At 39.9% G+C, this 25,098-nt stretch overlaps 1 protein-coding gene across 1 annotated transcript in view; it reads left to right on the forward strand.

Moving 5' to 3' along the window:
• The window catches only part of ntrk3a (neurotrophic tyrosine kinase, receptor, type 3a), a 527,544-nt gene extending 521,463 nt beyond the window's left edge, over window positions 1-6,081 (forward strand). The window contains exons 16-17 of the mRNA XM_060928492.1: window positions 1,233-1,391; window positions 5,306-6,081. Of these exons, the coding sequence (XP_060784475.1) occupies window positions 1,233-1,391; window positions 5,306-5,491 (345 nt within the window). The 3' untranslated portion in view covers window positions 5,492-6,081. The remainder of the gene's footprint in view (window positions 1-1,232; window positions 1,392-5,305) is intronic.
• The last annotated feature ends 19,017 nt before the right edge of the window (window positions 6,082-25,098 follow it).

Here is a 25,098-nt window from a genome sequence, read left to right on the forward strand (position 1 = left end):
TACAAGAATCCCATTTTCCAGCATGAGCCTACTGTATCATTCCATTCTTCCATAATCATGGTTCTGATGTTCCCAGAGTTCAATGTCCACAAGTACCCTTGTTTCTGTGGTTGTTTGCTTCAATGGTTCTCAGGCCCTGGCTTTCCAGAATTCTATTTACTCGAAGTCCAATGTCCCTGCGGCGGCACGGTGGTGTAGAGGTTAGCGCTGTCGCCTCACAGCAAGAAGGTCCTGGGTTCGAGCCCCGGGGTCGGCGAGGGCCTTTCTGTGTGGAGTTTGCATGTTCTCCCCGTGTCCGTGTGGGTTTCCTCCGGGTGCTCCGGTTTCCCCCACAGTCCAAAGACATGCAGGTTAGGTTAACTGGTGACTCTAAATTGAGCGTAGGTGTGAGTGTGAATGGTTGTGTCTATGTGTCAGCCCTGTGATGACCTGGCGACTTGTCTAGGGTGTACCCCGCCTTTCGCCCGTAGTCAGCTGGGATAGGCTCCAGCTTGCCTGCGACCCTGTAGAAGGATAAAGCGGCTACAGATAATGAGAATGTCCCTGCTGTCTTGTATTCCCAGTGTTCCATGTCTTGAGGTTCCTATACTACCAGAGTTATTAGAATCTGATTTTGCAAAGATCCTATTTTCCTGATCTCCATGTTGCTTTACCATAAAAACGACTGCTATTAAACCTGAAATTTCTGAAACTGTGTTTAAATTGTGACAAATATTATTTGCCACCAAAGAGTGTTTTGAGACACAACCTTTGGTGACCCCCACTGACCCTAAACAAAACTTTTTTTTCACCTCTATCAGGGCCCTGAGACCACAGAAAACTTCTGCATTGTCTTTCCCACAAACTCGCTGCTTTATCTTATTGATTTTCTCTGCAAAACTCCCAGGGCCAGTAATGAGCCTGCATTCCATGTTAATACAAAAAGAAAAGACAATATTTGAGAATTATGAGTCAAATAGATCAAGCGATAAACACATATTTGGGGATTGGGGGGAGGGGGGTGCTGGCTTAGTGCCACTAGCAGAGAAAAATAACTGTTATTGCATGTTGGGAATCAGCTGGCTGAAATTAGGAAAACCAATGCAGGTTTCTGTTTGTTGTAATGCAATTTCAGTGTGTTTATCAGCAGCCAGAAGGAGTTAAATGATTCACAGCTACAGTTATGTACAGTTATGTATGTGTTATGTAGTCAGGTTATGATCTAACCCTCTTTTTCCTGCATACTCTAACAGGTTGGCGGTCATACGATGCTTCCTATTCGCTGGATGCCTCCTGAAAGCATAATGTACCGCAAATTCACCACCGAGAGTGATGTATGGAGCTTCGGCGTCATCCTGTGGGAGATTTTCACCTACGGCAAGCAACCGTGGTTCCAGCTCGCCAATAATGAGGTACACACAAGTTTGACATTATGCAAATCATTAATATGTGTGCTGCTTTGTGTAAGATTCATGCAGGAGTGGAACCCAATGTGTTCTTCTGTTCTGCTGTTGCATGCTGAGATGCTTTTCTGCTCACCACGGTTGTAAAGAGTGATTATATGAGTTACTATATCCTTCCTGGCAAAAAAGCTCAAACCAATCTGTCCATTTCCCTCTGACCCTCTCTTATCAACAAGGCGTTTGTTTCCACCCACAGAACTGTCGTTCACTCACTCATACCCCTTTTCCACCAAATCAGTTCCAGGGCTGGTTCGGGGCCAGTGCTGGTGCTGGTTCACAACTCGTTCAACTTGCGAGCCAGCTGAGAACCAGTTTGCTTTTCCATAGCTCAGGGTGCTAAGCGGAGCCACGTCATTACGTCGCTGTATACGTCAGTTACGTCGCTGCATTTGTATAAACCTTGGCGCAAACATCATAGCAACAACAACACGGAGAAGAAGCAGCAGCAGCAACAACAACAACAATAATAATAATGGATGACTTCGCGTTTGTACAGCTGCTGCTTCCCGCCGCTTAAAAATGGCGATCTTTCGCAATCTTGCTATTGTTGTTGGTCTTAACAACTCCGCCCCCCCGCTGACGTAAGCGGTTCTTTCCTCTGGCCCAGCAGAGAGTTGGTGCTAGCCTGGAACCGTTTTTTCTGGCCCCAGAGCCAGTTCTTTGTCAGTGGAAACAGAAAACCCGGTTCCAAACTAAGCACTGGCCCCGAACCAGCCCTGGAACTGATTTGGTGGAAAAGGGGCATCAGTGTTTTTTGTTTTCTGCACCATTCTGTGTAAACTCTAGAGACTGTTGTGTGTGAAAACCCCAGGAGATCAGCAGCTTCTGAAATACTCAAACCAGTCCATCTGGCTCAAACCAACACCCATACCACAGTGACAGAAAGTCACACTTTGAGATCACAGTTTTTCCCGTTCTGATGTTTGAACATTGTGAACATTAACTGAAGCTCTTGATTTGTATCTGTGGGATTTGATGTGGAGGGGTCGGCTGATTAGAGAACCGCAGAAAACAGCAGGTGGGTGTAGGGGTGTTCCTAATAAAGTGGCCGGTGAGGGGATTTATGGGATTAATGACAGCGTTTGGATGCATGCCGTGTCCTAGAGGTGATCAGCGACTTCACATTTAAGCAAGAAATAATTGATTAGCAATCTGGGGCTGAAAAGGGCAATCAGATTCAAAACGATTAAATAATAATAATAATAATAATAATAAAAGTGTAATGAATGCTGATTGTTTCATGAGCTGCTTTACATCTTCTGAGACAGTGAAATAATTATGATTACATCTCAAATCTGGCGGCACAGTGGTGTAGTGGTTAGCGCTGTCGCCTCACAGCAAGAAGGTCCGGGTTCGAGCCCCGGGGCCGGCGAGGGCCTTTCTGTGTGGAGTTTGCATGTTCTCCCCGTGTCCGCGTGGGTTTCCTCCGGGTGCTCCGGTTTCCCCCACAGTCCAAAGACATGCAGGTTAGGTTAACTGGTGACTCTAAATTGAGCGTAGGTGTGAATGTGAGTGTGAATGGTTGTCTGTGTCTATGTGTCAGCCCTGTGATGACCTGGCGACTTGTCCAGGGTGTACCCCGCCTTTCGCCCGTAGTCAGCTGGGATAGGATCCAGCTCGCCCGCGACCCTGTAGAACAGGATAAAGCGGCTACAGATAATGAGATGAGATGAGATGAGATCTCAAATCTGCTTTGTGTGTGTCTGTGTGTGTGTGTGTGTAGCTGCCATAAAAATGTGTTTATCTGGAATTAGTAGGAATTTGTGACCAGAATTCCCGTTGAACTCTCACCCTTGGTTTGAAACTAAACTAATGTTCTGAATTTATTTACAGCTGTCTCTAGTAATAAACTGAATGGTTTAATAAGTTTGAATGCTTTTAAATCTTTAAACTTGTGATTTTAGTGGCATGGAATAAAATATGTGAAAAAACCCTGACTTTCACACATGTAGCTGGATCTCCACGCATCGTTCATTCCTATAAACAAATATGAACATACTGTTAGAGCCTGGAAGACGTTAGCGTAGCCTGCTGTGGAGTCCATGTCTGTTCTTGATGCGTGTTCTGAAATTCCCCGTCGTCTCGTCCCACTTATTTTCCATTATCTGTGCTATGACAGCACACGTGCACCGAGTAAATCCCACTGAGCCGAGCGTCAGACGCCGAGCGAGAATTATGATGAGGCGCTATTTTAAGCGTTGCCCATGGCTACCGTATTTAACCAGGAGTGGAATCAATTAAGGCTTAAGCCGAGATGACAAAAACGGAGCAATTAAGTGCCACGGGCTGCGGGTGTGACGGCAACAATAGTTCAGAGTTAAATCAGGCGTAATGAGGAAATGTTATGAGCTCGACTTCCTCCTGTCAGAGACGCCGGAAATGTAACATGACACGCTTACGGATCGCTTGAGTTTCTCCGTGTAACGTGTTCAATATGTTGTAAAGTTAATCACACACACACACACACACACACATGCACGCACACGCATACACACGCACATAAACTATTAGTAGAGGAACACAGGTTGTCGTTTAGCCCCTAAAGGACGTTTTTAACAGCTCCTTTTTCCTTTCCCTGTTTTTTTTTTTTTACTTTGGATAAAAAGAGCAATGGATTAGCCGTACCAAACATGGTAATGTAGCTAAACCCCAGGTGGGATGGAGTAATTCACACGGCAGTGCTGCTGTTTTTCCTCTACTTCCTGTGAGCATCGTGAACGTGTTAGCATCACTGGCTGACTGGGTTTGATAACAGATTTCAGAATTAGAATTCCGACGAGCTCACGGCTGTGAAACTGAGCACATTCCTGAGGGAATAAAACATAAAAATAATAAAACCCAATGACATTATCATGATTTGATCAGGAGTAGCTGCTGTTTTCAGGAGAAGAGAGAGTGAAGATGATGAAGAATGTGTTGAAGTAAGTGAGGGAATAAGTGGAGGGATGAAATGAGCAGGAGCGCTGGAACAGCTCTCTCTACAGAGACACTCAGCACAGCGCCATGTTTCTGACCACGTTTACTGTAATAAAGGAGAACACTGGGAGAGAAAACTGGGAGAGAGCACTGGGAGAGAATGCAGGGAGAGAACGCAGGGAGAGAGCACTGGGAGAGAACGCAGGGAGAGAGCACTGGGAGAGAATGCAGGGAGAGAGCACTGGGAGAGAACGCAGGGAGAGAGCACTGGGAGAGAATGCAGGGAGAGAACGCAGGGAGAGAGCGCAGGGAGAGAACGCAGGGAGAGAACGCAGGGAGAGAGCACTGGGAGAGAACGCAGGGAGAGAGCACTGGGAGAGAACGCAGGGAGAGAACGCAGGGAGAGAGCACTGGGAGAGAGCACTGGGAGAGAGCACTGGGAGAGAATGCAGGGAGGAAGCACTGGGAGAGAACGCAGGGAGAGAACGCAGGGAGAGAACGCAGGGAGAGAGCACTGGGAGAGAACGCAGGGAGAGAGCACTGGGAGAGAACGCAGGGAGAGAGCACTGGGAGAGAACGCAGGGAGAGAACGCAGGGAGAGAGCACTGGGAGAGAGCACTGGGAGAGAGCACTGGGAGAGAATGCAGGGAGGAAGCACTGGGAGAGAACGCATAGAAAGAGCACAGGGAGAGAGAGCACTCGAGTAAACTTCAAACCTGGGGAATGGAATGGGAATGAATGAATGAAATAAACAAACAAATAAATAAATAAATATAATTACAATCAGTAAAGTGTTGAATTTTAAATAAAATTAAATTTAAAAGAAAAACTGTCTGTCTGTCTAGCATTAGTTTTGTTTATTTAATATAAAAGTTTTCTTGCACTTTAACGTATTTAACTCTAAGTTTAACTCTCTCTCTCTCTCTCTCTCCCCCCTCCCCCTGCAGGTGATCGAGTGTATAACGCAGGGCCGGGTGTTGGAGCGTCCTCGTGTCTGTCCTAAGGAGGTTTATGACGTGATGTTGAGCTGCTGGCAGCGAGAACCGCAGCAGAGGCTCAACATTAAAGAGATCCAGAAAATTCTGTTCGCTTTGGGAAAAACAGCACCGGTTTACATGGACATCCTCGGCTAAAGCAACCAGTCACAACCGGAACCGGAACTGGACCACACACACACACACACACACACCTGAGCAATGGGACGGACTTAAGTGCCTGCTACACCTTTCCAAATCATGGATACGAGTCTTTATGGAGCACTTTTTTTTTTCTTTACCTGGAGACGGAAGCGTACAGTTCTACTGACCGGAACCGGAGACGGCTTTGGATTATGTTTTTGTTTTTTCTAGAAAGAAAACATTTTATAAACCTGGAAAAGGAAAAAAAAACTAAACTTTTTAGTTTGGTTTCAGCTTGATGGAAAATAAAAGTTCACGCTTCACTTTTTTTCTTTAATTATTTTTTCAGCGTTTTGTTTCTCGCGAAGGAGTAAGAAACCTTTTCCAGGACGAGAGCCGATCACAGCTGGATCTTCTCCATGTCTGTAGAGAAGAGACCCAGTAGGGCGTTTCCTTCCTGAAAGCAGGAGCTTCTCACCCAATCGTGGAACTTTCCAGTGTGACAGAGTCGACCAATCACAGCGAAGGAGTTTATTTAAACAAAGCTGAATGTATATAATGTAAATTTCTGTGTCCGTATGGTAACTTATTTCATTTTTTGCTATTTAGACCTCTTTAGTTTCTTGATGTGCCGTTCCAGTGAGTGAATTCTATAAATATTTTGATATGTTTACATTTTTTTGTTTACATTGAACGAACTTCATCTCATTCTCTTTTTAGACGTGTGATAAACTCTAAGCAGTTTACGAGAAACGATAGAACAAGTTTCGTAGCAGAAGGTGTCACGTTCACACCACGAGCATTACAAACGATCAGTTCCTGTGTGATAGATGCTCTAGGAAGATCATTTTTACTCTAGGACTTACGTAAGAGCCCCAAAAAACCCTCATTAATCATTCATTTATCACAACAAATCACCTGTCAGTCATACCCGAGTTAGCATTAGCATGCAAAGGTTCATTGTTTAACTAAACGGTTCTTTAACATGCTAACAGAAGTTTATGATTAGCTTGGATTTTGGAGAGATCAGAAGATTTGGATTTACAACACAAGAGCAAAATCTAATTCTTATCTAATCTAAAATAGTCCATCTCAAATAGCTAATATGAAACTTTCAAAATAGATAAACAAAACGTAAAGTGATAAACCTATCATTAATACGCCGTAATAAGTAAATTAGCGTCTAGAAATTTCCACATTATGACATTTTTTTGCATCTTTTCTGTCATACTTTTCTCCCAGTTTCATCTGTCAGACGTTAGCAGCTAGCTGTATAGAGAAGATCTATGAATTAGAGAGACGTATCCAGGATTAAAATTGTGAGGTTTTTAACGATTCTTTGCTAACTAGCAAGATAGTTTGACATTATTAGCGAGGTGAATAGGTCTCAGTAGCGAGGACACGAGTCTTAGGCTAACCCATGAGTTAACAAGTTCACGACTCACCTGCTCATGTTTCATTCAGAGTTAGCATTAGCATGCTGATGAATTAGCATCAACGCATAACCACAGTCTGTACTGCAGCAATATTTAGCAACTTGATCTCACACAAATTTCATAAAAGTTAGAACAAAAAAATGTGATTTTGTTGGATTTCATGAATGAAGTCAATGAATGAACTTTGATTTCATTTCGATTCCTAACAATTCGTGACGTGCTCTGAGTATAATAATGCTATTTTTTTTTTTTTTACAGCTTTACAACAGCAACAACAATCATAATAACAGAAATCTGAGATTTGCTCTAAATCATAATGCATTACTTGGGCAGCAAAATCAACCAACAAAGCTGCATTTGTAAATCATAAATCTTTTTTTTTTAGGCTTAAACACAACACCCCGCCCCCCACCACTTTTTTTTTCCCTCCGTATTTTTTAACCTGGAAAGAAAAAAAAAATCCCACAAATCGTTTTATCTTGGTTCATCTTGACAGAGGATAAAATTCATATCTGCTTTTTCTTCTCTATTTTAAAAAATAATATCTGAATAGCAACATCAAACAGCTATTTTTTTTCTAAATTTCTTTTAAAATTCAGCCATGGTTTATTATATTTTTAACATATTTTAAAATATACTTCATAAACTTGAAAAAAAAAAAAAAAAACACCAGACATATTGATTTGGCTTGAACTTGGCACAAATAAAATGCCATGCTCCCCCCCCCCACCCCACCCCACCCCACCCGACAGGGACAGCAAACTCAAAATATCTAAATTAGATTTTTAATTTATACTTCAATTATTTTATCTGGCGTTTTAACCAGTTTTTCAGGCGTGATTAGTTTTGCACGTGGGTGTGGGTAATGTTATTATTCCTCCTCAGTGTAATCTGGGGATTTTCCTTCAGTCTGAAATCATTACATCAGTCATTTTTACAGGGTGTGTTTTCTTATCGTCTGGAAAGATTATGCCGTTGTTTACCGCAGGATAATCCGTGGTGATAAAAGGTTAAAGCCAGAATAAAATCAGAGCTCAGGAGGAGATAATCTGCCTCGGAATCAGCCGTGATTATCCTCCAGTGTTTACCAGGATTTACGGAGGTCACGCTTCCGATGCTAGAGGTGTGTTTAGAGCTTTAATGAGAAATATAACATCTCTCTCTCTCTTTCTCTCTCTCTCAGCATTTTGCTGACTCATGCAACTTCACTCAAGGTTACACGCCGCTCAATAGCACTCTGATGATTAATCTGGACAAAAGAAAGAAAAGAAAATGTTCGCATTTGGTTGAATTTGGTCATTGCCTCAGAATTGTTTCCCAGGAACTAGCCCCACCTTCTCCTGAACCAAATTTAGCCACATTTTTTTTTTTTTGCTTGTGAGCAAACCCTGTTCTAATTGGCTAATGCTAATGGCTAATGTTGTGAAACCTCTGTGAAGCTTCAGAAGCAGGTCTGGGTGATAGTAGATTTCCAAAACATCAAAAGATTTAAGATTTGATGCAGTTTGCAATTCCATAAATGTAGTTGAGCTTTCCGTGAATAAATTTAACTCAAATCAAGTCCTACATACAAGTAAAATTGTCTTTCAGAAATAATCTGTGACTAGTGGGCTGGATAACTCACCAATTATTACAAATAAAAAACAAACTCAACACTAAAAGACAGTTACAGCAATAACTCTAAACGGTATTGGTTGATGAAGCAAATTCCTCTCAAAGCTCACCAAAGTAGAACTCAGTTTATTTGAAATGTATTTCTCCAACTCGTGCAACTCGATCAAGGTTCCACACCACTATAGATCTGATTACGACACTCGGACGAAACCTGATCAACAGAAGAAAAAGAAGGAAAAGGCGTTGTTCAGTTCAGAGTTGGTTCTTTAAAAGTGAAGCTTAATGTCATGGAAGGCAGGAATCAAACTCGTACGTCTCCAAGGTCCGATCATGTTTCAAATGAAACAATTAAGAACTAATCCACAGTGTAATCTGACGAAGATGCGTGAATGCTGAGAGGTGAGACTGTAAATGTTCAAAATCGCTTCCAATCAAGTGCTACTGAGTTAAACATTCATGTTCATCTCAACAACCTTGTAATGAATACTACAATGACATCATCTTTAAAAAAAAATCCACATCGTATCCAAATATGTTTATTAGATCACTTGTAAATGTCGTGACCTGGTTGTCTTGGTTATTATATAATTAGGTAAATGAGCGAGTCCATTTTATTATACGATATCGCAAAAACACAACCGCTAGCTAAGTAAATGAATTAAAATTTGACAAAAGATAGCAAACAGTATTTTGTTATTCTGTTGCAGTGTTTGATTTGATTTGCATGTTATCACTGATTGATATTTCATAATTAATCATTTGACTTTAATCCCTGGCTCGCTGGAGTTAAAATTCGAAAGAGGAATGTGAGCGTAGCTTTATCAGGAATATATTCAGCCCCGACAAAACACAGCAAAACAGTGGTGCATTGAACACCCTGTTCGGTTACACAATCGGCGCAACTATGGCAGCTGAGAAGGTGTTCTTTTCACAGAATTTTCAGAGCCTGTACCTTATTCTTAAAAAAACAACTTTACACTGCAATACTTGTGACAAACATGTCTTCTAAAGTCTTCAGTTGCTGCCGACACCAAGCTGCAGTGGACACATTTGTGGAGGACCTTAGTGGGATCCGTTGTACACACTGCCTTTTTAATATGGTGGAGTTTATATACATATCGCTGTTGGCTGGGTAACACCCACCAAACGACACACCCACCAAATAAAACGAGACGGTACGTACCTCAAAACCTGCTGCACAGCATTTCACCCTACTTCCAGGAAACACATCGTTCAACCTGGAAACTGCAGCAAAACTGTGCACACCGTTTTCAGGTTGAGTGCACTCCAGCTGGGTGGGGTCTGGGCGGGGTTCTGGTCATCAATGATCCATAAAATTAGCAATTCATGTTTCTTCATAGATTTATATCTAAAACTAGCATTTTCTTTTCATGATTATATTTCCCTCTCACAAAATATTTTCAAGTGCTTCTTGTTGTATGCATTTTATTATGGTGCCTCTTTTTAAATTCTTGATCTTGGGGTACCAAAATTTTTCCCCTCAAGTTTTACATCACAGTTCCTGCAAAAGCACAAATTTAAAGCAGCCAATCAGCGCTGTCAGCATTTCATAGTCCAGTGTTCTTGATGTAGTGAGTCCCATCAGCTAAGGTCAAGTTGCGTTCCAGTAAGTAGCCCCGCCCCCTTCTGAACCTGAAGTCGGCCACACCCAGGACTTGTAAGTGAATCATGTTGAGATAAACATAGGCCAAGGCTAAAGACTGCCGTAAAACAACTGTGACTGAAGTGGGACGAAGATTTTTAACAAAAAGTACTCGAATATTGATGAGGCAGTTTGCAATTTCATAAATGAAGTAAACTTTTCCTGAATTACGTTAGGTGCTAGATCAAGTCGAAAGCATATATAAAATTTTGCTTGCTGATCTGCTAGGAGCAGGTTAGATATCTTACAATTAAATAAACTCAAATGCAAAACATACGGTAGTTATAACACTGTCTCTAAAAGCTACTGGTTAAAGATGCAAATTCCCATCAAACTAGAACTGCGTGTTAAATTGATTATTTAGACACTGATGAAAATAAATTAATCCATTTACATTTTAATGTATCTGCATTTTAAGTATGCCCCACAGGAGATGTGGGTTGCTGTAGCCTATTGTCCATAATTTTCACACTTTCATCGCACTGTTTCCTTTCCGCAATCTTATGCCTCGTATCAAAAAAGTCCCAGCACACAAAAAAATAACCAGAACACACATTCGCTGATGTTGTTTTCTTGTTTATTTTAGCTTCCCTGTAGTTTTTGAGATAATTCTCACTGCATTGAATAAGCAGGAACAGGAATGGGAGTGTGGATAAGGGTGTGTGTGTGTGTGTGTGTGTGTGTGTGTGTGTGTGTGTGTGAACCAACTTGCAAACACTTGCAACATGCTTATGTGTGATAAGATGCTGCTCGCTTTTTCTTCAGGTTCAGACCCGGAGCTGCAGATTTCCTCCATATTGCGCTTCGTTGCGTCATTACAAAATGTCACGACTTGAAGGAAAAGGACAGAAATTCTACCCAAAATATAGTCCATCAGCTAAAACGTGTCTGCTGTTAAAAGTTTTTGAGTTTTTTAACTTTTCTGCAGCAAAGCTAATGTGGCTAAATACTAATAAGAAGCTACCAGTGGTGTGTCCGTGGAGTGTCTCTGACGAGCTGATGTGGTCAGCATTATTGATGAAAATGAACAAAATGGAGGAAGAGGAAACAGGAAGTACATAGGCAGCATGTTGTGACATTTCTGTTCATTTTTCCTGATGAAAGCCATAATGAAGATCAAGCATCTTATTTCATGATGAAAATGAAATTATCGCTAAATAATAATTCATCCTTCGACCCAAAATATGGGACAAAACACTGAAGTGAAGATTTACAAATCATGGAAACCCTATATTTCATTGAAAATAGAACAAAGACAACATATCAAATGTTGAAACTGAGAAATTTTATTGATTTTTTGAAAAATATTTGCTCATTTTGAATTTGAGGTCAGCAACACGTTTCAGAAAAGTTGGGGCAGGGGCAACAAAAGGCTGTAAAAGTTGGGTAATGTTTACAAAAAAAGAAGAAGAATTAGGTTAATTGTCAACAGGTCAGTACGATGATTGGGTATAAAAAGACCCTCCCAGAGAGGTGGAGTCTTTCAGAAGTAAAGATGGGGCGAGGTTCACCGCTCTGTGAAAGACTGCGTGGGCAAACAGTGAAACAATTAAAGAATAACATTCCTCAATGTAAAACTACAAAACAAATGTGTGGATCACATCATCTATGGTCCATAATATCATTAAAAGATTGAGAGAATCTGGAGAAATCTCTGTATGCAAGAAACAAGGCTGAAAACTGACACTGGATGCCTGTGATCTTCAGGCCCTCAGGAGACACTGCATTAAAAGCAGACACGTGTCTGTAGTGGAAATCACTGTATGGGCTCAGGAACACTTCAGAAAACCATCATCTGTGAAAACACTTCATTACTGCATCCACAAATGCAAGTTAAAACCAGATATAAATCCAGAAACCCCGCCCCCTTCTCTGGGCCCGAGCTCTTTTACAATGGACTGAGGTGAAGTGGAAAACTGTCCCGAGGTCTGACGAATCAAAAGTAGAAATTCTTTTTTAGAAATCATGGACACCACATCCTCCAGGCTAAAGAGGAGAGGGACCATCCGGCGTGTTATCAGTGCACAGTTCAAAAGCCAACATCTGTGATGGTATGAGGGGGCGTTAGTGCACATGTCATGGGTAGCTTGTACATCTGGGAAGGCATCTTTAATGCTGAATGATATAAACACATTTCAGAGCAATATGCTGCCATCCAGACAAAATCTTTTTCAGGGAAGGCCTTCTTCCTTTCAACAAGACAACACCGCTTTCTGCACAGATTAAAACTGCATGGCTCTGTAGGAAAAGAGTCTGGGTGCTAAACCGGCCTGCTGCACTCCAGACTTGTCTCCCATTTAAAACATTTGGTGCATTATGAAGCGTAAAATATGACAAAGGAGACCCTGAACTGTTGAGCAACTGAAATTGTATATCAGGCAAGAGATACCTCCAAATTCAAATCCTTTGGTTAAGAGAAAGGGAGAGAGAGAGGGAGAGAGAGAGGCAGGTCCATGGACTTCACCTTTGGAAATGAGTTTCTGGCTTTTCGCATATCCCTTAAATATGATGTCCGGTCTTGAGTATAATCCTCTGAGGTAGTGAGGTAGAGAGCAGGAGAGAGAGAGAGAGAGAGAGAGAGAGAGAGTGTGTGTGTGTGTGTGTAAGGATCAGTGAAGGTCATACACTACTCCACTGGATTAAAGTGCCACATTGCTGTCTTTTGGCAGCTCAACTGTGAGAGCAGCTCATTTCCTCTCATGTTCTCTGCAAAGGACGATTGATGAGTCTTTTAAGACCTTAATCATGCCATGAAAACCTGAAGCACAGAACTGGAACATTGTGGCTAGGTACCGTTCCGATGTATAGACCCTGAAAAAAGTTCCCAGCTGTCATGAACACAGCATAAATATCTCTCTCTTTCTCTTTTTAGCTAATCCTCTGTGTAATCCAGTCCTCCTTCAAGTCACCATTTTTAGCATCAAAATCTTAAATGAAAGATTATTTATCTGTTTAACCACAAACGACGCGACCCAGATCTTATCACACTTAAATATTAGCATGCCAAGATGCTAAGGTACTCTTCCTTCATACGCTCCTGAGTGTCAGCTGAGCGTTCATACATGGATTTTTTTTTGAGGAATTGTAAAGAATGAGAGTTGGATTATATCTATATGAAAATATAATTGATACAATAACCCCACCTCTTATCATAACCTTATCCAATCAAACCCTAGCATACCATGTGGGGGAAAAGAATAACTCTTGCGAATTGGTTTTGAAAGCTCATTTTGGTTTGAGAGAGTGTTAGCAAGAATGTGTTGAACTGAAATAATTTCTCATCTGAGGGGAAAAATAAAAGGTGATGAATTTGTCTTTTTCCTGTGAAAGTAGAAATTGACAGCAACATTAAGGGTGTGAAGGGCCGAGTCTCCCTGGAGCGATTTGCCACGCTGTCAGTAGAGCACTGTGACGACTCGCTTAACCAGAGAGAGAGAGAGAGAGAGAGAGAGAGAAGGTCTGATGTGGAGTGTATTTCCAGTGCAGTGTCTTTGGTATGGCGGTGAGTTAACTGATACAAATTGAGATATTTATTTTCAGTGAAAGGTGGGCGGGAAGGTAAAGCAACATGGACGGAGTGGTGAAAGAAACCATCGAGAACACACCATCCTCCTGTGAATTAAAAAAAAAAAAACACCCAGCTTTTGTCACAAGAACCATTTCCATAAAATGTGTTTTCTTTCCAAAAATGATTCTATCATAAAGGTGAATGAATCATTATTCATTACAGTCAGGCACTGAGTCATTCCCGTTAGTGATCCTTTTCTCCCTCACAAATGAATCTTTCACACATGACCAAGATTCATTTCTCTCTCATGAACAGATTGGTGTTTGAATCTGCGAATCTTTAAGTCAGGACTGAGACTCACTCCAGTAATGTTCAGTGAGTCAGTGTACGAATCAGTGAATCTTTCATTCATGACCAAGACTCACTTCTCCTTCAAAAATGAATCAGTGTTTAAATCAGTGACTCTTTTGGTTAGGACTGAAATTTACCATAAGCGCTGCCATGCAGGACCTCTCTTTATCTGTGTGTGTGTGTGTGTGTGTGTGTGTGTGTGTGTGTGAGAGAGAGAGAGAGAGAGAGAGAGAGTATATACCTTTATGACTTTATTGTGTAATGGACATTAAAGTCACGTCTCTTTATAGCTCTCAATAATGTGCCTCTGGACAAAAGGAAGCGTTTGCAGTTTTAACGAGTCGATCGCTGCAACTGCAGCTCCATTTTCACTCGAAAAATCTCATTTCAGCCGTAATTGCTTTCTCTAAGACCACGCCATGACCTCAGCTGTTGTCTGTAAAATGGAGTGACGATTAGTTTTTTTTTCTCTCTCATCCATCTTTCTCTCTCCTCGGTGTCCCGAATCAGTGTACTCCTTTTCCAGAAATGAGCTTTTTCTGTTGATAAGTACAGAAGCCTGCACTTGTTAGCATGACATCTGTGGCTACTTCATCGCTCTTCTTATCAATTCTCTCTGTAGAAACACCACAGAGGTAGCTGTGTTAGCTGGGAGGCTAAAAATGCTCGCTGATTTTCTCTGAGTGAACAGTCATGACATGCTTGGCTTTCTAGTTTTAATTAAATCGTTAAATTTACCCTAACAATTGCAAGATCAAATTAGCCACCACATAATTACCCTCATGCTAGCTGACCTGTTAGCAAACCTGGCTATATCTATAGCTTAGCTATACTGTATTAGTTAACTAGCTAGCAAATTAGCTCCTTTTTTAGCTGCTTTGCAAGAAAACTAATGCAAATCCTAGTGCTAGTGCTCAGTGGCCCGTTAGTGAACATAGCTTTATTACAATAGATAGCTAGCTAACACACCGAGATCCCGTTTCTTTAAATACAATTTATTAATTATCCAAATGCTAGCTGTTTTGCTCAAAAACATAGCTCCTGTTTTTAAACTTGATATTATAATTACCCTAATGCTAACTTCCCTGTTGGTGAATATGGCTTTGTGAGATGGCATTACATGGCTAGCTAGCAAATTTACCTTTTTATATATACATTTTTTAAATTATGATTATGCTTTACCTTGCACATTATGCATTAGCTCTTGGTTTTATAAACAATATAATGATTCTAAATCTAAAGCTAACTGGTAAACATGGCTAAGAAACTGTAATTGCCTGATTATTGGATTAGCTTGCTAGTGAGCTTGGTTTACTGCTTCTCATTTAAACATTAGTCTAATGTTAGCTTTCTAGCAAGTGTAGCTGTTAGCTTGTTGGTTTTGGTTATACATTAATCACAGATTAGCCGACTGTGAGTCAGGTTGCTAGCAAACATTTTGGCTTTATATAACATTATATTTTAATATAATAATTTTAATGCTAGCAATGATTAGCCTCGTTAATACTTTGAATACACACTTTAGATTAGCTGAATTTGGGTTTTATACAACATGCTAGCTAGCTAAATGATTGCTAGCTTGCTAATAAACAGTATTAGCTACATAAAGTCAGCTGTTGCTAGAGATATGTTATTAAAGTTAAAGTTAAATAAGCTTGCGTTTGGCTAATCAGATTCAATTTAAGCCCCGCCCTTTTTTCAAACAGACAGTTGTTATGGAGGTACATCAAGACACGAGGACAAAAATGTCCGATGTATTGAAACCATTCACTTCAGTGCTTCTCGGAAACACGGCGTGTCTTAAGAAATCTTTTCTTTGTTAATTTATTTTTTCTGTCATAAAGCTGCTGAATGCCTGAGCTGAGCCGATGCTGAGGCCTTGGGAAAATTTAAGATTGCATCTGTGGAGGATTTTCAGCGTGGAAGGATAATAACTCGGTCAGAGTCGGGCAAAGCAAAGCTGATTAACTTTCGAATCGAAATGGAGGGAAGGAATTCCATCAGGCAGGCGCAGCGTTGTGAAACGAAACAGAAGAGTGGCTTTTCACTCGGAGGGGAATGTGTTCATGTGGTGCGCTAACTGTTAGCCTGAGGCGATGCTAACAACTTTTCTCATTTCTTTCTCATGATTGTAAGCGCTCTTTTTGACTAGCATGCTAATGTGGCTTGCAAATAAATAAAGTTGAGCAGAGCATGGAATTATTAGCATGAAATCCAATGAAATCGCTCTGACTTGTTAGAAATCATAGGTGAAATGGTTCAGAGGACGACGAAATATTGTGCAAATACAGGGTTTGGGGCGGAGTTAACACTTATAGCTGTTCTTATGTATTTAATGAGCACTACAGATGGCTACAGCCTCAGAAAGTAGTAAACTATGCTAATGGGATTCATGAAACTCATACGATGGATGTGAACATGACTAATGTGTAGAAACAAGCTCCGCCCACATCGATATTATTTCCATGTCTTAAAAAAGCCCGCATTTACCCTCATGTACGAGATCAACGTTTACTTCAGTCAACATTCATATTATCCAAATTAGTATAATCCCAAACAAATCCTAACGAGAGCAAAAGTAATGGCGCCCTATAAAAGGAGAAGGAGTTAGTGATCATTTTGTCATTTTCAGCTCTGTATGCTTTTTTCCTTTCATGGAGTTGTGTGGGAGTGGCTAAAATCAAACTGCTGTGAATGCACGTGGCTCAATATATTATACTTGACTCTGAAGAATGAGAGCTGATTTTTTTTTTTTTTCTTGTACGTACGCAGTTCTGGATGTTTTGAGAAATATTTGTCACTCCTGTTCTGTTCTATTTATTCTCATTATGAACTTATATTTAATTTCTAAGACTTCTACTAAGAAAATATGAATGATAATAACCAGTTTCTACAAGCTGCTAAAGTTTTTAGAAAGAAGAAATGAGTCGTATTTAAATATAAGCGCGAATAATTATCCATGCTTATTACAAGTTTAGCGTTCATATTTTGGAAACATGGTTCTTCACTTCGCCTACAGGATTATTCGAGCTGTAAATAACCTTCAACAAAAGCTCTTCCAGTCTCTGTCTGAAAATATGTCATTAAATACAGCAGAATGGTTGGTTTTATTTATTTTCATACACACTCCAGAAATTTTACTAAACAATGTTAACGTTGTTCTGAAAGCCATAGAGAGATGCTGGAAGTCGACGTACTTTAAGCATTTGAAGCCATACGATGTGTTAATGTGTATAAACTATTTTACTGCTATTATAATATCCGATTTATTTTAAATTAATGGTCAGTCGTGTTACGTGTTAAGAGTTAAAAGCTCCATTGTATCTCTTTCACTTATTGTTTCTTTTCACTCGTTTCTGTATTTCGCCTTTTTATCATCGTGATTCGTTTCTTTCTTTTCACATCAGTTTTTTAATCACAATCAGTCATGCTTGCTGTAAAACTGACGAATCAAATCAAAGCCAGTAATCAGTGATGAATCGTTTTATTGAACTTGAACCAACTGAGATGATTCATGAAGATCTTAAAGGATCTATTTAGATTTTTGAACTTTTTTTTTTTTTTACTGGAGCTCATCTCATCTCATCTCATTATCTGTAGCTGCTTTATCCTGTTCTACAGGGTCGCAGGCAAGCTGGAGCCTATCCCAGCTGACTACGGGCGAAAGGCGGGGTTCACCCTGGACAAGTCGCCAGGTCATCACAGGGCTGACACATAGACACAGACAACCATTCACACTCACATTCACACCTACGCTCAATTTAGAGTCACCAGTTAACCTAACCTGCATGTCTTTGGACTGTGGGAGAAACCGGAGCACCCGGAGGAAACCCACGCGGACACGGGGAGAACATGCAAACTCCGCACAGAAAGGCCCTCGCCGGCCCCGGGGCTCGAACCCGGACCTTCTTGCTGTGAGGCGACAGCGCTAACCACTACACCACCGTGCCGCCCGATTCCAGAGTCACGCTACAATTTGACAATGTTTTCTGTCTTTAATAATTCACTCTTTTCAAACGACTCATTAAGGTGAATCGATGTGTATCACGCAGTGATTCGCTTTAAAATTTAAATGTTGAAGCTACAGTGCATCATTTCCACATACCGGTAGATCCAAAACCAACTTCATCATCATCAAACAGAGAATCTGTGTAAGATTATGTTCTGTGTTTATAAAGATCGGTGTATTGGCAGTTGGGCATGTGCCGAAATTGATTCATGCTCCTTGAATCAGTGAATCTTTTAATCATGACCGAGATTCGATCCCATCTCATTCAGCAAGTCAGTGTTCGACTCAGTGACTCATTCATCCATGACTGAGACTCATGGAGTTAGTGTTTGAATCACTGAATCATTCAGTCATGACCGAGATTGAATCTTCTTGTGTTCAGTGACTCAATTGAGTCAGAAAAGTTCAATGAGTGCTGTTCAGGCTGATTTTTTTTTTCAAAAATAGCAAAACTAAAAATATAAATCATAATTTTCCTTTAATGAATGAATAATGAAGGAACACAAAGTAAGAACATATTTTACACGACTCAGCACCTTCAACTGAAATAATCTGAATGAATCGTTTAACTAAAGAGATTCAAATGAGCCGATCACTGAAAAAGAACCTCAAGAAACAAACTTAACAATATCGAAATTCCAGATTTAAACGTCAGGAGGCGGGACTTAGAAGAAGAAGAAACCTTTATTCGTCACATGCACACTTCAAGCACAGTGAGATTCATCCCCTGCATTTAACCCATCTGAAGCAGTGAACACACACACACACACACACCCAGAGCAGTGGGCAGCCACACCAGAGCGCCCGGGGAGCAGTCAGGGGTTCGGTACCTCGCTCAAGGGCACCTCAGCCCAAGGCCACCCCACGTCAACCTAACTGCATGTCTTTGGACTGTGGGGGAAACCGGAGCACCCAGAGGAAACCCACGCGGACACGGGGAGAACATGCAAACTCCGCACAGAAAGGCCCTCGCCGGCCACGGGGCTCGAACCCGGACCTTCTTGCTGTGAGGCGACAGCGCTAACCACTACACCACTGTGCCGCCCTTAGTGTGATATAATGGGTCTATGGAGCTAACACAGTCCCTGCTTTATGAAATTGTTGATTTAAAAATGACATAATGGAGCTTCGTGTTGTTTTAGATGCAGGTGGATGAAAGTTTTAGGAATGAAAGCTCGGTCAAATCCGCCATAGCTGACAGAGATGAGAGAGAACACACACACACACGTAAATACATGTTCGCTCCCAGAAGCACTTTCTCATCCTGAACACTTTCACCTGAAGCACAAAATCCAACTGAAATCTCAGAAACAAAACGATCTTCACCAAACCGCGGCGTTATCACAGACTGTCGGTGAAAATCGCTCAAACACTGAAAACCAAAAATCATGGCTGAGATTAGAGCGTTTCCTCTCCCATGTGTGTGTGTGTGTGTGTGTGTGTAGCAGCTTCTTGGTTGATTTAAAAAAAATAAAATAAAATCCTCAAACGAAATCCAACAAAAACAAAAAAGCTGTCATGATGAATGTTTTTGTGTGCGATCAGGTTTGAAACTGTTCTAACAGAATATTTAGAACATTTATCGCTTTTTCATCTTAACTCTTTTACAACAAAAATCCATTTCCTTCATCCTTTCTTCATCCGTCGTCTCTGATTAGTGAGTGGACGAGCTAGCGATATGATTAGCAGTACGATAAAGCTTTTACTCAGATCAACAGCAAACACGAATCTAACGCAAATTATGTCTTAACGCCGTTGCATGGGGCTCGTTTGCTAATCAGGAAGATGCTAATCATAGTCAGTTGTTTTATCGACTAAACAACAGTACAGAAATGTTGAATGTCAACTCACACATTATTCTTAAAGAGAGGAGGAAATAAGTTCACCATTGTGACGTCTTGTGAGAAAAAAAAGAAAAGGGAAAACAAAGCCGTTGCAACGTAAAAGATGTCCAAAGACAAGCTACTAGGGGGCGGAGTTATCATTTAGCTTTGCTTAGATCTTCTTTCAAGTAAAGATAAAACAAGCTGAGGGGGCGGGGTTTAAAACATCCTCATAAAGTTCTTCCATTCATTAGTCAGGAAAATGACAATGGGAAAACATAAACAAAGCTTCAGCAATTAAGCATGTGATGAAATCGCATATCGCCCAAGCGCTAACGGCGAGTCGGCGTGAAAGAAACTATTTTATTCGATTCATTTGTAGAAATAATGAGTTTTGTGTGGGTTTTTTTCTGCAGCTGAACAGAACACACACATTTCTTCCAGCTCTGCGCTTTACCTTGCAAAAATAAATAAATACAAAAATAAAATAAAAAATCTACAACCTGAAACACACAGCATGTTTGATTCACTTCCAGCAGGTGAGTCGATTCAGAGTCGATTCACTTTCTCACTTGAGTGAGTTCTGCGAAACTCCTGTCCTGTCTTTTCAGTCGTATGATAAAAAGTTTTACAGTTTATCCATGATGTGATGTGAATTTTTTTTTACATCTTAACTACTGAGACGTGTCTGACATCACGTTACTGTTCTGCGTGTCTATTCCGTGTGTTTGTTCCATAATCATGTACCGAACGAATCGTATCATATCCATGTGCATCGTAAGTGTGACGTTCCTCTTTTCCCTTCGTACGATTTCTCAAATTCGATTCCAATATTTCTCTTCCTGTGAGCTGAGTGAGAGAAAGGTTTCCCTGTTTCACGTCTTTTCCCATGTTAGTGCGTACACTCCTGCACTCTTCTTACGATTGTTATTACTATAGAAGTGAGGACCTGAGGTGAGCATTTACTCCACGTGCGTCATGTTTACACGAGCGCTCAGTGCAGCTAGGCCATGTCTCTTCATGTTCTTCTGTCTGTTTTATTTTGATTTTTACCTGAATGATTGTGTGTATAAATCTGACATCATCACAAGGATCATAATACAAATAAATAAAACAATAATAATAATAATAATAATAATAATAATGTTCTGATGTCCAGCTCGCTGGAGCACCGACTCAGCGATTTCTCTTCACTTTTCTGTCACTGAATCTGAAGTCTGTCAAGAGCGATGAAAGGACGAGGTGTAAAAGAAAAATAATAAATAATAATGATGATGATGATGATGATGACGACGATGATGATGATATTCTCAGCTCCTCTGTTTGTTCTTCATGTTTAACCCATGAATGTTCTGTTTAACTCATCTATAATCGACACAGCTGTAACTAAATGTGTATCCTACGATGATTTATGTAGAACTTATTCTATAAATAAACCCAAAACTCTAATCTGTGTTCGTACCGTGTCATGTGTCTGTCCTGAGAAAGAAAAAAAAAAAGATGCACTGGAAGTAAAACAGTCAATTCGATCTAACCAAAAGTTTTTTCCTTCTTATTTCTGAGGGGAAAAGATCTTGTTCTGTGAGAAAAAAAGAAAGCATAAAGAACAAATTTGTTCAAACAGTTTATATGAAAAGAAATGGGGAAGGGTGTGAGAAAGGAAAGAAAGTTAAAAAGCAAAAAAGCTCAAAAGAAAAAAATCAAAACGCAAAGAAACTAAAGGTTGAAATGGAGAAAAGGTGAAAATAACGGGACTGAAAGGAAAAAAGAAAAAGAATCAAAATATGCAGAAAAAAGGTAAAAACAACTGAGAGAAAGAAAAAGGGGGAATAAAACTAGAATAGGAACGAAGAGATTAAACACAAGGAGGACATTTTTAAAATTGAATAATACAGAGAACATACAGTAAACTGAAAAATTAACAGAAACATTAAAGAGACAAAGAAAAAATATAAAAATAATAAGAAATATAAAGATAAAAGACAAAAAGAATCAGAAAGAGAAATTAAGAAAAAAAACAAGAAATCGTCAAAAGAAAAACAGAACAGTTACAAGTAAGAAACAAAGAAAAGCAAAAAAGAAAATTTAAATGGAAAATAAATAAAGAGAAAAAGAAACATCCAAAAAGTAAATAACAAAAGGAAAAAATTATGGAAGAAAAAAAAAGATAGATAGATAGATAGATAGATAGATAGATAGATAGATAGATAGATAGATAGATAGATAGATGACAGGAGGAGAAATGAAGTCAAAACAAACTAGAAAAATAGTGAAATTATGGAAAGAAGAAAATTGAAAAATTAACAAAATTAAAATTAAAAAAGAGAAAATAGAGGAAAATGGAAATAAGAACAAATAAAAAAAACAGCAAGTAAAGAAAAAGAAAGGAAAAGTAAGAAAGGGAAAAAATTCAAAAGAAATAAAGGAAAAGGAAAAGAAAGTAAAAAGAAGATTAAAGAGACATTAAAATACAAATAAAGGCAAAAGGAATAATACATAAAGAGATAAGAAAAAATTAAAAGAGGAAAAATAATTTTACAGAAAATAAAGAATTAGATTTTTTTATACTGATTTACTTTTTTTTTTTACATTTTCAGAATTAAAGGTTATTTTGATCTTATATTATGGGATGTTGAACTGAGTATCTCTCTCTCTCTCTCTCTCTCTCTCTCACACACACACACACACACACACACACACACACACACACACACACACACAGAGAGAGAGAGAGAGAGAGAGAGAGAGAGCTCTGTATATAAACGCTTCCACCCAACTTCATCTCTGTAAAACACGACGCCTGCCGCGGTTCTGATTGGCTGTTGGATGATGAGGTCACTGAGAGTCAGAGACTCAGCCGCGGTGTGAATGTGTGAGATTGATGACTTTAAATCTGTTTCTGTTGGAGTCTGTGTGTGTGTGTGTGTGTGTGTGTGTGTGTGTGTGTGTGTGTGTGTGTGTGTGTGTGTGTGTGTGTGTGAGTGAGAGACCCTTCATTAGCATTCCTGCACTGTGTTTCCTGTACGTTAATTAAGACACCCTGAGAACGTCTCAATGAAGAGAACTCCACATGCTCCTCACACCGGCTGAGATTAAAGCATGTCGAGATGTGACTCTGTTCCTCCTGAAACAGATCCCTCACACTGCTGAAGGTCCCCAGGGTTCTGAGGTGCTACAGTTGTTAACAAGTTCTACAGCAGAGCCATACACATGCTATGAAATATACATTCTAGAACCCTTAAGGTTATGTATGGAACCCTACAACAGTTTGCCTTGTTTCTCCATCAGAAACCACCTTGTTTAGGACACAAAGAACTCTTAACTATCTGACACCTTGAAGAACCCTGAAAGCACCCTTATTTATGTGACAAAACCTTAAAGAACCCTGAAAGAACCCTTAATTTCCTGGCAGAACCTTAAAGAACCCTGAAAGAGCCCTTAATTATCTGGCAGTACCTTAAAGAACCCTGAAAGAACCATTAATTATCCAAAAAAAAAGAACCCTGAAAGAACCATTAATTTTCCAATAAAACCTTAAAAACCCTGAAAGAACACTTAATTATCTGGCAGAACATTTAAGAACCCTGAAAGAACTTAAATAACTCTTTGTACGTATTAAGAGTGTATGTGAACTGAGGAAGTGTGCAGAACAAACTCCACATTATAGAACCCTGCAACAGTGTGTTCTCCTCTCAGAAAGATTTCTAAGCAGGTTTCTTTTTGATTCATTTGATAATTAAGGGTTCTTTAAAAGTTCTCAGCTTCCTAAACAGGAATTGACTTGGAGCTATATCTGACATTATACTGGATATAGAACCTTTAAAGAATCCTTTTCTTCGAAGAGTGAAGCATGTAAGCGTCCAAACTCCAAACTGTTGCTCATCATTTTCTTCTGAATACCAAGAACCATTAAGGGTTCTTCAGTTATCTGCTTGGGGGAACCATTAAAGGCTACGTGTTGAGTTTTCTTTTCAGAAAGGCTTTTAATTAGAACCTTTAATTAAAGTGTTTGTTGGATACCTCAGGATGCGTTGAGGGTTCTCAGCTTCCCAGAAAGGGCTTGACTCTGAACTAGTGATGGGTACACACCTTTCAAGAGTTCATAGGACCTTTAATGGTTCCCACAGTGGAACAACCAAAAGAACATTTCATGATTTTTTTTTTCCAGCCAGGGGGCGTGGCTATCATCACAGCGTGATGTCTCACTCAGGGGTCGATACGACTGACGGGCGAGTATTACATTACTTTAAGTTCATTTTATAAATTATTTTGTGATTGTTTCTCAAAATGGCGTCTCAAAAGTATCACCATGGTGAACAAATCCAATTTTATAACAAATACAATAAATATTATTTACATTTTATTCAATATTTCTTTTCATGCTCTTACCTTCCATACAAACAGCGTTTAACAAGTTTGTAACACATTTTCTTTACATTTAGCTCATAAACACACACACACACACACACACACACACACACACACACACACACACACACACACTCTCTCTCTCTCTCTCTCTCTCTGTTCAAGATCTGAACTCACAGCTAACAAGAACAATTAGCACACACAATAAAAAAAACCCTTATTTAAATATCGTTTCCTTCTCCGACTTTACACATGACAATTATTCTTTAAAATCACCTTTGGTGCGTTCCAGCGCGTGAGCCGAAATGCTAATTAGTTTCTCTTTTAAGATGTTAGCGAGTGTGTTAGAGCCAGGAAATGATGAAATGTACAGCACAGAGATCAGTCAAGATTAAAGACATAAAAAAATCTAATGTTCCACAGGCATTTCACACTTTATTCTTCTTTATTTTATTTGATTTTTTTTAAATTAACAGGATATTGTCGAGGACAAGAAGGACTCTGCTAGAATTATTTGTTTGTTTGTATTGATTTGGACTTAAGTCCAGCCCTAAGAGAAGGAGAAAAGGAAAAAAAACACCACTGCACCAAAACCCCAGGAATCTGATATCTTTTTAAAATTCTTGTCAAAATCCAGATGATTTCTGGAGAATTTATTGACTGCACCATGATCAGAGAGAGTCAGCGTGGATTTCATCATCATATGAGTCAAAGTGAGGAAAATCCGAAAACAGAACCATCTCCGGATCCTGGGGTGTTTTACACAGTGAGAACTATAGGGGGGAAGGGAGGAAGGGAGGGACAGAGGAAAGAAGGAAGGAAGGAAGGAAGGAAGGAAGGAAGGAAGGAA

The sequence above is a fragment of the Neoarius graeffei genome, chromosome 8 (assembly GCF_027579695.1).
Source record: "Neoarius graeffei isolate fNeoGra1 chromosome 8, fNeoGra1.pri, whole genome shotgun sequence".
In the NCBI taxonomy this organism is placed as follows: Eukaryota; Metazoa; Chordata; class Actinopteri; order Siluriformes; family Ariidae; genus Neoarius; species Neoarius graeffei.